Source organism: Balaenoptera borealis (genome assembly GCF_965194805.1).
Source record: "Balaenoptera borealis genome assembly, chromosome: 3".
Taxonomy (NCBI): domain Eukaryota; kingdom Metazoa; phylum Chordata; class Mammalia; order Artiodactyla; family Balaenopteridae; genus Balaenoptera; species Balaenoptera borealis.
This window is the reverse complement of record NC_138866.1, coordinates 180,416,535-180,430,502: the sequence shown is the minus strand read 5'-3', so window position 1 is coordinate 180,430,502 and position 13,968 is coordinate 180,416,535. Positions and strand designations below refer to the sequence as shown.

The following is a 13,968-nucleotide window of genomic DNA, read 5'->3' as shown; positions in this document are numbered from 1 at the left end:
TCTCCCTCCTAATCTGTTATCTATAAAGTGGGGACAATATTACTCATTTACAAGGTTGGTGTCAGCTTTAGAAATAAAGCTCAGTGTCTGACACACAACAGCTGTTTAATAAATAACAGCTAATTTGATCTCAGAGTCATAAGAGGCTTATACCTTTTTGAAAAATGAAATTTACTACTCAAAATTCTCACATAAAAGAAATCATATTTTAAAAGGGTAACTATGTGTGGTTTTTAAAAAATGTTAGCGCCCTATTTTCCAGAATGGAGTAGATGACAATCCTTCACTCACACCAGGATTTTCTAGTCTTCCCCAATATACGCCATTAAATCCCAAATGTCATGAATATCTTCCCTCTAGAAAACAAAAGTCTGGTTTATTTTTTAAATTCCCCGTCAGACTTTTTTTGTCCCCTAATGCATGACATTTTTGACTTAAAGAAAAGCAGGAAATATTACAAATCTCATTCGAGAAGTCATTCCTACCCGGATTTCAGTTAAAATTTGCTGACTGAAATTCCGGAGGCTTGGATAAGATTCAAATAAGTATCTGAGGTGAACTCAGCCTCCCAATCTCTTAGGGCTTGTTTGCGCTCCTGGGGACACAGTAATAGCCCTTGCTGATTAGAGAAGCATTTCCTGCAGCCAGAAGCCTGATAGCGGAGCCAGGAATGAGGAAGTGAGTGGAGGGCCCAGAGATGCTGTCCTGCTCACACAGCCCCTTTCCCCTAGCAACTGGGGAAGAGTTCACAAGTAAACTGTGCTCCGTCCCTTGGCTTCCAGAAAGCCAGAAAACAAGCAAAACTCAGAAGAGTCAAGATAACACAACCCGCAAACAGATTCCTTCAAAAAAAAAAAAGCCAAGTGAAACCATTTCAACTCTGAGTTTTCTCTAAACCGTGCAAGCCAGCACAAATCACACCAGGATTGTCTCAACTCATTCTCTCTCTTCCTTAATCACCTACATAAATTTTGTCTTATCTCTGTCTCTGTTTTCCTCTCTTTCTCCTTATTTTTACACATGGCTGCAAATATTGGTCCCTCTGTACTTTGCCCCAATACTGCATACAAAGGTCCCAAGGACCAACACAAAACAGAATCACTGGGCAGATGGAGACATAATCCCATCTCTGAGTTCACAAATGCCCATAGTGAGGTCGTACTGCTTTTCTATTGTCAATCTCTTTAATGATGGCCGAAAGAAAATGGTGGCTTGCAGCCTATACTGAAAGCGGAAAATTTTTAAATGTTATACTTGGTACAAGAAAGATTTCATTACAGTGGAGCTAGTATTCATGATGTAATCCTCAGAAATGGCCTAGAAGTAGAAAAATCTTTCTTACCTAATAACGCTTTGTGTATTTCACAAGGTGGTGCTAAAAAAAATTCATGTTACATTTTTTTCTGCCCAAAATAGAATGCAATCAACATCTTCAAATTCAATGAAAAAATAATAACTTATAGGAGAAGTGTGTTCCAATTAATGGAGAGGATCATCCGAAAAGAGCTGGAGAAAGGGAATCCCAGGTGATGAGACAAGGCTGGGGGCGGCTCTGTCCCTGGTACCAGTTCACACACACTCTCCCACTACAGCATAGCAGCCTCGGGTAATCGCCCCCAAGGTCCCCCGGCTTCACAGAGCTGGGGCCCAGGTAGTCAGGTTCCTGAGTCTATGCTCCTTACTCCTGAGCTCTGCTGCCTGCTGTCCCGGCAGATGCAATCTGTAGGCATTGCTGATACAGCAGGTACTGTACACAGTGCTTTGCCAAGTGTGGTCCCCATCCACTTGCCCTAGAATCACCTGGAAACTTGATAACATGCAGATTCCAGGACCCCACATCATACCTACTGATCTACAGTCTCTGGGGTTTGCACCCAGGCAGCTTCGCTTTAACAAAGTTCCCTGGTGATTGATAAGCAACTTCACACTTAAGAACCACTGTCTTCTCGCCATGAACTGACCACGGGTCCAAACGTGAGGCTGAATTTCTGAATAATGGTTTTTCTTGTGTTGCATCCTCATTTGTCAGTCAGCAAACATTCTTTGAGACTGTCTTCCCGGAAGGTTCTGTGTGAATCTCGTTAGGGGTGGGGAGGACATACATATTCACAAGACAGTCCTCACTTTCAGCCATCTGCCCTCAAATCCATTCTCCACACAGCCTTCAATTTGCTTTTCTCATGGCACTTAACTGTAATTTGTATTTATTTGCTCATTTTCTTGTCTATGTGTTTTCCCCACTGGACTTTAAGCTCCACGTGGACAGGACACGGCAGGCTTTGGTCACTGCTGTGTCCCCAGGAGCTAGCACGATGCCTCACACAGAGAAACCACCCATCTTGTAGAATGAATGAATGAATGAATAAAAAACGAATGTATTTACAGTCTTGTAGGGGAAGTGGGACATATGTAAGTAACCACTGTAAAAGTGGTAAACAAATAAGAGAAAGGCAGATGGAAAGAGAGAAGACTGCATTTCAACTGTATAAAATGTAGGGAATTCCAGGTACAAGAAATGCCACGGGGACAGATGTGGAGGAGAGAAAGTATGAGACATAGATGAGGAACCCAAAAGTTTTCTTTTGTCAAGACTGCGAAATGCACAAAGGGGAAGAGCAGTCAGTGGACAGGTGAGAGCCCTTGCATGTCAGGCAAAGGTGTGCTGTTAATTATTTGATAGGAAGTGAGAAGCCACTAAGAGTCTTGCAACATGGTGGTTGCTGGATCAGAGATACTTTCAGCTAGTAGCAGGGTTGGGGTGAACTGCAGGCAGGGATTAGAGCAGGGAACTGAGGATGCTCTTTCTCCCACACTCGTTTCTGGTCTTGATCTCTCTGTTCCTCAAGTGTGGATTGCAGACGCTAAAACAGACCCTCTCGTCTCAAGCAAACACTAGCTCTTTTCATCTTCACAACCTTATAAGAACAAATGCTAAAAAAACAAACATTGTAGAAAGAGTATCAATAAGACCTGAAAACCATTAGAGTCTGGGGATTTGAAAGACAGGAGGCAAAAGGACAGCCCTTCACTTGTCCCTGTTTGTGGTGGCAGCTCTTCAGTTTATCACGTTAAATTCTCCCATGCTAATGGAAAACCAATGACTTCAAGCTAGACCTCGAATATTTGACCAGTATGGCACCCGTGTCTTGTGTCCAAGAACGGCATCGCTAATTGATTGTAGCATCTTCTACTCTGAGTCCAAATAAATCCGCCGAATCATTCTCAGCACAAGTTATAGACACTGACACAACTGATAGAAGAAAGTTGGCTCATGAGGTGAAAACTATTTGCCATCCCAGGTGCCTTTTTCAGGATGCACATTTGTCAAACCCTCTGCACCATCTGTTTAGGACTGACTCTATCATGATGTTAGATAGAGTTAGATAGATTATCTAGATAGATAATTCTATCTAGAATTATTCGTGTTGTATGCTTTTAAGTTAAACTATACAGAAATAAAATAATCATGATTTCACAACTTTGTTTTCTTTTCACATCTTTACCTGTCAGGTATGTCTGCTCATGTATCTCTGTGACGCTCAGGAGTTCAGCATTCTGTTGTTGGCAGCTCTTCCTCGCCTGGTGCCAAGTTAAAGCAGATTTGGAATTTATCTGGTAGGAAATGCTGGTCAATGGATCTTTATTCCATAAGCTTTCACTGCCCTCAACTGTAAAAGAAGTCAAAAGGAATTGACTACATTATGCATGGAAAGAATTTTCAGTGAACAATATTTTTTAAACAATCTTGGTAGCATTATTGCCTAAAGCATTATCTTTTCCTTTTTTTCTTTCTTTTAATCAGTTTTAAAGTGACTATGAGATTTTCTTTACTCCTGAACTGAAGAGGGGGAGTTTTCAAGGCTCGACCGCATTCCATCTCCTTCATGTGCCTCCAGAAAGACAGGGACTCACCATCTCTATTTTTCCATTAGGACATTTGAGATCAGATGAGTTGGGAAGTGAGGCAAATACATAGACTAAGAATAGAGATGCCAGCCCAACTTCCTTAATCTAGAAAAACAATAATAAAGGGAGAAGAGAAAATAAATATGTCTTCTCTCAGCAATGGATATTTCACCTGCACATTCTAGTTTGGTCTTTTTAGACCAAAGACACAGGCATTAGAGGGGAAGGTCATAGATTCCACAGACAGACTGACCAGGACCTGCCTCCAGACTCTGTCACTCACTGGTGATTCAACCTTAGTTAAATTGTTAACCACCTCTGGAGTCTCATGTTCTTATCTCTAGCATGTATTAAACATAGGTAGCTCCTGGCAATAGCTGATTGTTAGTTTTTCTTCCCTCAGAGTAAAACACTTTTTAATTTAAATTTTTTTTTAAATTTTTTAAATTTTTACCTTATTTTTTCCTATGCTATTTTATGACTCCCAATATACTCTATAAACTTGGCTATAGTCTATGAAAGGCCAATAATATGGATGGATAAATATTATTGATTGCATTTTACACATAAGATGTTTGAGAAATGAGTCAACAAATGAAATATTTTTGTGTGCTTCATGATATAAAAACTTCTCTTTTGTCTTTTTAATAATATAAAATTCTACTTACAAGTCATGTGAAGTCATAATCCTTTCATTTATTTATAAGGAAGAGAAAAGATTATGTAAATTCTCAAATTTTCTGAGGAGTATTCAACTGGCTACCAAATTGGACAGTTGTCCGTGTGTATAGCGCCTACACCATATATATGCATACAGCCAACATTATATATACACATATAGCCCACACTTTATATATGCATGTAATTGTGATTCTTTGTATCTGACAAGGAAGTGACCTTTTTCATATACTTACCACACACTATGATATGAAATTTGTGGTTCATGAAACACCAAAGAGGAAGAAAAATATATCAACATTTCATCTGGGCAACAGCATAGACATTTCTAAGATGTTTTAACTATAAAATTATTATATATTCACATAAAAAATATATTTGAATTAGTAATGTTAAATTTAAATTACCACAATCTGAGGTCTTACTAGTTTAATGTGCAAATGGATTCTTCACCATGTAAGTGAGATCACTCAAATGAGACTGGTTTGAGGTTTATTTGAAGACGGAGCTATTTTAAATAAATAGTTTTAGAAATTTGGAGGTTTTGCTTGTAAAGTGTGAGATATAAAAAGAAGGGGGGGATGATTTTCTCATCCAGAAATGAAGGAAAGGGCTACAGGTGACCAAAGAAAGAAATGCAATTTGATGCTTCTCTTCATTTAAATAAAGTATATTTTGCATTTTAAATCAAGGAATTAAGACCTATTTCTCAATGCATGCATAGGTTTGCTGACTCTATATCTCTCCAAATTGTTCAAATTCCCACAGTAAACCAGCACAACTGACGCTGAAAGCTAAAATTGCAAGCTATGGGGAATTGAGAGAAAGGAGTCTTTTCCTTTTCCTGTTCTCCTGATACTTGAAAATAAATGTCTAAATAGAAGGAAAACATTACAATAAACAATACAAAGCACAATGAGGAGCATATACTAAGTGTCACTAGGTCAATAGCTGGGACCTCATCTTCCTGTATTGAATCTGCTAGTTTAAGGCTAACATAAAATAAAGTGTTCTTTTGAAAAAAACACAAAGCAAAGACAATGAAAGAGTTTGGGAAACTGCAAAGCCCTTCAAGAAAGGCATGGAATGTATAAAATGTGCTTTAAAATTGTAATGCATATTGAAATCAAAAGTGTTTTAAATTTCCAGTTATTTTACTTTTACAATTAACTGGGCCAAATATATAATTTGCTTTGGAAGACATAAATTGGAACCAATGAGACTAAAAGCTTATTCTAGAGCCTACCCAGTTTATCCCTAAAACACATGTCTAGCCAAGGTGTTGTTTTTTTTATGATTAGTGGCTGGCCATTTGTCCTCCATTTAATGATTCATTAAATCATACATGCAGCCAACAACGTCCCTGTCAACACCATGTAAGTGCAGGATGTTATAGCTGGACCCATGAGATCTGTAGCCCCAAGACACTGCATGATAACGGATTTAGAAAATACCATTCCTACAAAGTCCAGAGGAAGATGTGCCTCAATCACTGAAAAGTAAGTCTTGCTTTATCTTATGAGGAAAAAGTTCAGTTTTGTTTTCAGACAAAAAGCCTTCTAATATAGAGATCAGACATCAATCAACCTTTCATGGGAATCAAACCTTTAAAAGTTGTTAGAAAACAGAAATGCATTTACCTCACCCAAGACTGGGAGAGCGGTTCCACCATGAACACAGGAAGACTGAGTTTTTGTGGGTATTCACCCAGAACTGAGGGACTGGACCCAGAGGGGACTTACAATAATCTATGGGGCTGAGAAATCAAATTAATTTTTAGTAAGATGTTTAGGGATTAAAAATCAAAAGAGATAAATAAGCACAATTCTTGGAATTCTGTCTTTAACTTGACAAACTAAGGTATGTTTGTAAATTGGACTGTTTTTTACAATAACGCTTGGAATACCGTGATGGTATGTGGATGTGTGATCCTGAAAGTTTAGTGGGATAAGCAGCACTATTGCAATGCAGGCGGTCTCACAATCAGCCCAGACTGTATCTGAGGCTCTGCCCCAGTGCCCGCCCCTTGGCAGCACAGCAGGAAACAGGAGCCCTGATCCACAAAGGCTGAAGCAGCAAGAGGTTGGGGGTAAGAAGTTCAGGGGAAGAAAAGGAAGGCAGGTGCTGGCAGCAAGAGGAGGATGTCGGGTGATGGGGAGAGGGAAGCGAAGAACTCTTCCTTCTCTGTTTTCTTCAGCCCCCTCCCTGCCTTCCAACACGAATGCCCTCCTCCACCCCACCCAAAACCTGCTGCCCTGCTTCTTTATAAATTCTTGAGCATGGAAAGGACACCAAGAATTTTTATGGCCCCCTCACTTCAATGCAATGCAATGTCACTTATTTTGCATCATTGCAATAAGACTTACATTTTCATTTTAAAACCCCTTCAAGCATAGACATAACTCACTTCCATTGAAGCTATGTTAAATTAAATAATACTCTTCTTAAACTTAATTTAAGAAGAGTAGCATTACTATCATTTTCACAGTGAGGAACCCTTTTCATTACATTGGCACAAAATTCAGGAGCCACTCACATCTCTCTCTCTCTCTCTCTCTCTCCATCAAAACCAATGCTGTGGCATTGCTTAAATTCTGTTTTTGATCTATAGTTTAATAAAGGTAGATCATTGGGGGGGTTGGAAAGTGGGATGCCCACCTGTGGCATTAAGTATATATTGCATCATATAGAGTATAATTTGCCCTAAAGTCTTAGAAAATAACTGCCAGTAACAGTGGAATTTGAGGAGAAGTAGTAGTTAGTGAAATTAAAGAGGTCATTTGATGCAGCCTAGGGCTGAGAGTCAGAAGATCTGTGTTCTTGTCTTTAGCCAATATGGATCACTCCCTCCATTATAAAATGGGGACAATGACATCTGCAGAGGGTTGTGGTGGAGTATGACGAGAGAGTAAATGAGAAATCACTTGGAGGAAGAAATGTTCTCGATTAACACAAAGTCTTATCACTAGGTTGCCATACTAAACGTGCCAAAATTGTCTTGATGATAAAGTTACTTACATTTCAATGGACAATATCCAAATAGCCGATCCATGTCATAATCTGTAGTGGTTCCACACCAGAGCCATCCATCTGATCGCCCAGCAGTTGTGCAATCCGCATACCACTTGTTTTCAAACTTGAATGGAAATGCACAGGTTGCCCCGTTGGCATTGCCCAGGAGTGTGTACATGGCTAGAAGAGACACATTGACTTGTGCTTAGAATGGATGTGAATCTCCTGAACGATTACTTTCCAATCAGAAGGTTACTGCGAGGATCAGTCTTACGCTTCTAATCACACCTCTTACACTAACACAGGGAATTCCTTTGTATTTCCCTTCTCTGGCAACCCCTGTCTTTTGCTGGATACATGTGTCCTCGTCTAGCACCACTTCTGTTCTGCTGTCTTTTGCAATAGATTTTCCTCTTTGCTCTCATGAGCCAAAAGCAGTCAGCTCTACTGACAACAACTTTGACTTCTGCATTTCCTCCAAATAGAGAAAAGGCCATCCTTCCCCTTGGTTGGAATCAGAGAATTACTGAATCTCTAGATTGAAAAATAACCTTATAGCTGTGTAACCCAAACACATAGTCAAAACTTCAATCCCCTCCAACCACTCCTGTCAAGCCAGACTCCACTTGAGTCCCTCAACAATGGCTACGAGAAAGGGTAGGAACTTTAGCATAAATCTCTAATTCACATCATAGAAAGAAATCACTTAAAACCCTTAGATACTATCTATAATCAGTATTTGTCTTTTTTAAAAAAATGAGTCCAAACAGATCAAAATGTGAAGCTCTAGCTTCACCTAGAAAGGAAAGTTGAGACAAATATAGAATTGTAGACTTCCCTGGTGGCGCAATGGTTAAGAATCCGCCTGCCAATGCAGGAGACATGGGTTTGAGCACTGGTCCGGGAAGATCCCACATGCCATGGAGCAACTAAGCCCATGTGCCACAACTACTGAGCCTGCGAGCCACAACTACTGAAGCCCTCGCGCCTAGAGCCTGTGCTCCGCAACAAGGGAAGCCACCACAATGAGAAGCCTGTGCACCGCAACAGGCAAGGGCAGCCCCTGCTCGCCACAACTAGAGAAAGCCCGCACGCAGCAATAAAGACCCAACGCAGCCCAAATTAATTAATTAATTAATTTAAAAAGAAATAGAATCGTTATGGATCACGGTTTGGCTTAAGTCAAAAGGAAGCTCATATCTCCATTGAGAACCAAACCGCTCAAGTAGCTAAATGCTCCAGTATGTTCAGTCTACCTTTGTAGGGATGCCTCTTTGGGAGATAATAATCCTCTATATTGAAATATTCAGTCTCTTGTGACAAGTTTATATTCAGAATTTTTTCTAGGTAGGAATACTCTTTTCCTAATTAAGTTTCATAGATTCTATGACTTTAAAAAGTTCTTTAAAGACAGCTTGAAAGTCATTAAGATAATATAACATTTGTAAAACACATAGCACAGCATCTAACATATGTAAAGAGCACACTTACCTCCTTTCCTTTTCCTTTGCTCGTACTTATTTTGTCCACCTTAAGAGCTAGGTTTATTCTCAATTTGCTCAAAATGACTCTTTTGCCAATTGCCTAGCTGTTAGTAACTTTAAAATGTGATTCTAGCTTTTGTTGCACTAAGTTACAGGACAAGTTTTCCGAATCACAGATGGTATAAAGAACATGCTGGATTTGTAATAATTACACCATTGTTCCTTCATATGAAGAAAACGTGATAAGACCACCTAGGGCTAGTGGTACTGTTCATTCAGCTAGCCAAGGAATTCTCAGTGCTCGATTTACAGATGTCAATCAGAAATGGCTTTTTAAGGACTAACTTGATTTATTAAACAAAGTACTGATGAGGCCAACTTGACTAACAAATCATGTCACTGCACTCAACTGACTCTTCCTCTTGTGGGCCACACTTCCAGACAATCCTCAGATCCGTCCAAGTCTACAAAATCTGAGTTGATCACTCAAAATTAAATCCTTGGCCTCAGACAGTTTTCTTCCCCAAGTTTTCTTTAGAGAGACAAAGACTCTGCATACATCCTCTCTGCATTGTCTTTACTTCTAATGCATATTCCAATGAATCAATTCCAAGATCACTCTGAAGGGCTAGATCTTCTAGCAGGAATATCTTAAGTCTTGGGAGAGAGTTAGGGAGTATGCAAAGTGTGGTCAATGGACCATCTGCATCCAACGACACAGTATTGATAAAAATAATTCAATAGATCCCTAGGCCCTTCCCCCAATATGCTAATTTAGAATCTAGGTGAGGGGGGACCTTGGGATCTGTATTTTTAACAAGCTCTCCAGACGATTATTAAGCATATTAAAGTTTGAGAACCACTATCCTAAATCCTATGCATATTTTTCTCAAAGCAAACAGAAGACCAGAAAGTAGAGGCAGGGGGTAGGGAGAGGACTACAGAACTTCAGTGATATCTTTTAAAATAAAATGAGAATTCTGATCTCTTAGCACCAAACTTCCTTGTGTTGGATTCCTCAATTAGAACTATTGTCCCACCTGTGGAATTTGACTCAGTCAAGTTTGGTTTACCCTTGTCCTGCCCTATAATTTTCTGACAAGTTTCTCCTGAAATGCTGTGCTACTTAGGTTGCCTCTTAGGTAATTTCTAAACCTACATTATGTTCAATAAAAGCCTTGGGATAACTTCTTTCTGAGCCCTCCTTCTCTTCTTCAGTTCCTACTCTCTTCTGCTCTTTATAGAACATAGAAGGAAAATAGAAAGCTGACAAATCATCACCTTGCAAAGAGCTGAACTCCGATGATCTGCATACCTGCCATAAGCTAAGTTCAACCAACCTTTGCAGCCTCAGTAACATAGTAATTTTGCAAACAGCTTAATCTCTTGCCCCAAGAGGCAGGCTCTTTCTCTGACCTTGAGGTCGTTCTAGATAACACTTTACAGAAATTAAATGTCCAAACCTGGAAAGTGGTTACAACATCATCTGACTCAAGAAGCCTTTGTAAAGGGCTTCAAGTTCTTTTTTTGTTTTTTGTTTTATCTTTTTTCTGTGCAGCCGCTAGAGAATGAAATTTGACCGAGATGAGAGAAGACTAGATACTCTGGTTTTATTTAACCTTCAAGAGCTGAAGTAACCAACTACATATACAATTATTTCCTGCCCCACAGGTGCTACCACTTTCTAAAACAGCAGACTAAAGACGCTGAAGGTTAGATTATAAACTAATTCCTTAGCTTTTCTAATTTGCTGATTATTACATAATGTCTCTAAATACCCATAAGGTAACAAATAAATCAGAAACATTTAGAAACCAAAATTGTCAAGATTTCATTTTACACAGTCTGAATTGGTAAAGAATGTTGTTCCACAGGTCATTGGTTTAGAGGTAATGTAAACCAAAGGAAAAGAAACATTTCGTTAAACTCTTTTATCATGACGGTCATACAATGTAAAATGGAAGACACTGGGTCAAAGACTACAGTGAAAAGTAATTTCTAAAAATGGTAACCCACTGTTAAAAAAAAATCTTAGCAAAAGTTACAAGAAATGTCTTCCCATTAATTACAGATAGCTAAAGTATCATTTAGGACTTTGTACCACATTTACTCATTCACAGAACACAGAATAGTTCCAAACACAAAAGTAATCAATTAATACTTCTAGTACAGACTAAACAAGAATATGCTTATTTTCTTGAATTAGTTTCCAACTAAGAGGATGAGAAAGACTTGACAGAAAGGAAAAAAAAAATTCCAAGCTTCTTACCTTCATAACCTCTAGAGCATAGATCATCTGTGGTTCCATAAACTTTCCATCTGCTCCATAAACCTGATCCCTTGTAAAGCATAATGTTCTTTTCTTGTCTGTTGCCGTAGTTAAAAAATAAATCTTCTCCCTTGATTCCCAAAAGCGTGTCGTTTTTGCACTCCCACTTCTGAAATTCACTCTTGGCGTCACAGGCATACAGAGTGACAACAACCCAGTCAGTTTTTGATGGCACCCCTAAGCATAACTTAAAGGCAACACTCATGATCTGCGATTCAGACACCCATCGGAATTTCTGAGCCTCGTTGTCTTGGTTGCAAACTGCAGTTTGAACTGCACTGGGAGTTAATGCTTCCACGCAGCGCTTGTGATCTTCATTGTATATTAAAAATTGCCTAGTGTCTGTTAAAAAAAGAAAGAAAGGATGCTTAAGTGGATACATAGGACAAAGACAATATTTTAGGTCAAAAGTTCTCAATGTTTCCATTTCCGGAAAGACCTGTGATCACAGGAAAAGGGTTGAAATTGACTCAGCCTGGGCCAGCTCTGCTCCCTCCGTGGGTCCCTGAAGCTGGAGAGAGACTGGGTTGAGGGGCCTCTTGGGAGCATGTGGCTGGAAACCTTCAAGATGTCCTAGTTCAGACAAGGAACCTTATGAAAAGACTTAAATGCCTTAAATGCACACAAATTGTAGTGGAGTAAACATAAAAGGTAGGTAACAGAGGAAGAAATAATACTCATCTGAGAAAAGCAAATTTGGGGATGAATACAATAAGCTGTAAAATTAAATACTTGTGTATCCTGGAATAGAATTTTGAAGTCCGACTATCCCTACCCTTTTTGAGATAGATGAAACCTATATACAATGATTCTAACTATAACATTGGGAAGGTTTTTTGTATTCAAAAAAACAACTTTATTTTAGGAAATTTTACATTCATTTAATGTCCAGCAAATTTGTGAGCTAAGTGTCTTCTGGGAAGCCCAGAGGTCTGGACAACTAGAGAAGTTTTTTTGTTTTCTTTCCCATCCAACAATAGGTAACTTGGGGATCTAGTGTCCTTCATTTCATTGGCATATTCAACCTAACCTTTGCATAACAAAAAGATACAAAAATGCATTTGATAGTGTTATAATTTGTGAAGTTTGCAGTAAAGGTTGACTAAATGTAGGTTTTATATCATTTAAGGTAGTATTTATGAGAGTAACTTTATAAATAACAGTTTTTTTATACTTGTAATTTGGGGCTGGTACTTTAAATAAGTATGTATAGATAATTTTTGCTTATAGTACATAGCTGCTAGCTGGCAAAACTCAACTTCCTCTTGACAAAAAGAAAAAAGGAATAAAAAGATCTGGTAAGCATATTTTTGTCCTTTAAATCAAAATTGAATTCATGTTTCATCATGTAAAGTTTTTTTCTTTTTTGTCTATTTTTTAATAGACAAATGAAAGGAACTGACTCTATTTTTGTGGCACAAATATAAATTAAACACTTTTTGTGAAGTTTGACTAAATTCTTTCTACTTAAGAGGTTCTTTCAAAATGAGCTGGTATAGTATTACAGATGTTTGAGTGTCTGGCTGAATGAGCTTGGTATTTTTTTTACACTTGATTTCAACTTCGATTTATTTTTTTTAAATTGATTTTATGGAAGTATAAATTGATTTACAATGTTGTGCTACTTTCTGTTGTACAGCAAAGTGACTCAGTTATACATATATATACATTCTTTTTCATATTCTTTTCCATGATGGTTTATCACAGGATATTGAATATGGTTCCCTGTGCTATACAGTAGGACCTTGTTGTTTATCCATCCTATATACAATAGTTTGCATCTGCTAATCCCGATTTCAGTCAGGTCATCCCAGTGAAATTATCAAAGTAATCACAGTGCCACTAAGAGAGGCCTTTGCTTCTACAAGCCAAATTCTATCTACTGTCCTCGGCACCCCGTGGGGTTGGCTCCACTTACACTCGGAGATCAGTCTTGGACTATCAACTTCAAGGTCATAATGGATCTTTGCCTCAAAAGAATATGTTCTCCGGCTGTATCTGCTCTTGTCTACACTTGCTAGAGACCTCTTGCCTCTGTCTTGCCTGGGTTCCTAATTCAGTGCTACTTTGAACCTCTGCCTAGATTCCTTGGCTGGGTTCCTCATGTCTGCTGGTTTGATTTCTTGGAATCGGGACTCACTAGAGCCTGAATTCAGAACATCTGCTTCTGCTGGCATCTTTGGAATTGACGCCTGTCAACAGAACATGCAGTGTTGACCCAATCTCCTCCCATCTAACTGAAGGCCTTCCCAAGCTTGATCTTTGTGAGGCAAAATGAGTAACTGTGCATTGGTAATAAAATTAAAATGTTAATAATATTTTGTTTTGTTCACAGTAAAACCCAGGAAATAAGAAGATAAAATGTTCTTTAGAAACAGTTATAGGATAATTTACCATACACAAATGTAAATCTGCTAATCTAAAAAGGTACTGAACTCTGAAAATGTTACCATAGATATCTGTAGACTCAGCCATATTGCCCTTTACATTTCATTTGTGTTGGCTATTCCACCTGTTATTTTCCTATCTAGACTTACCTTCCACATTTCACAGTTTTTC

At 38.6% G+C, this 13,968-nt stretch overlaps 1 protein-coding gene across 3 annotated transcripts in view; it reads right to left on the bottom strand.

Annotated features, from left to right (window-relative positions):
- Positions 1-13,968, bottom strand: part of MRC1 (mannose receptor C-type 1) — a 172,245-nt gene that overhangs the window by 65,601 nt on the left and 92,676 nt on the right. For all 3 annotated transcript variants that reach the window (XM_082385247.1, XM_082385248.1, XM_082385249.1), the window contains 3 exons: positions 11,350-11,751; positions 7,603-7,776; positions 3,504-3,668 (listed from right to left, as the gene is read on the bottom strand). In XM_082385247.1, the coding sequence (XP_082241373.1) occupies positions 3,504-3,668; positions 7,603-7,776; positions 11,350-11,751 (741 nt within the window). The remainder of the gene's footprint in view (positions 1-3,503; positions 3,669-7,602; positions 7,777-11,349; positions 11,752-13,968) is intronic.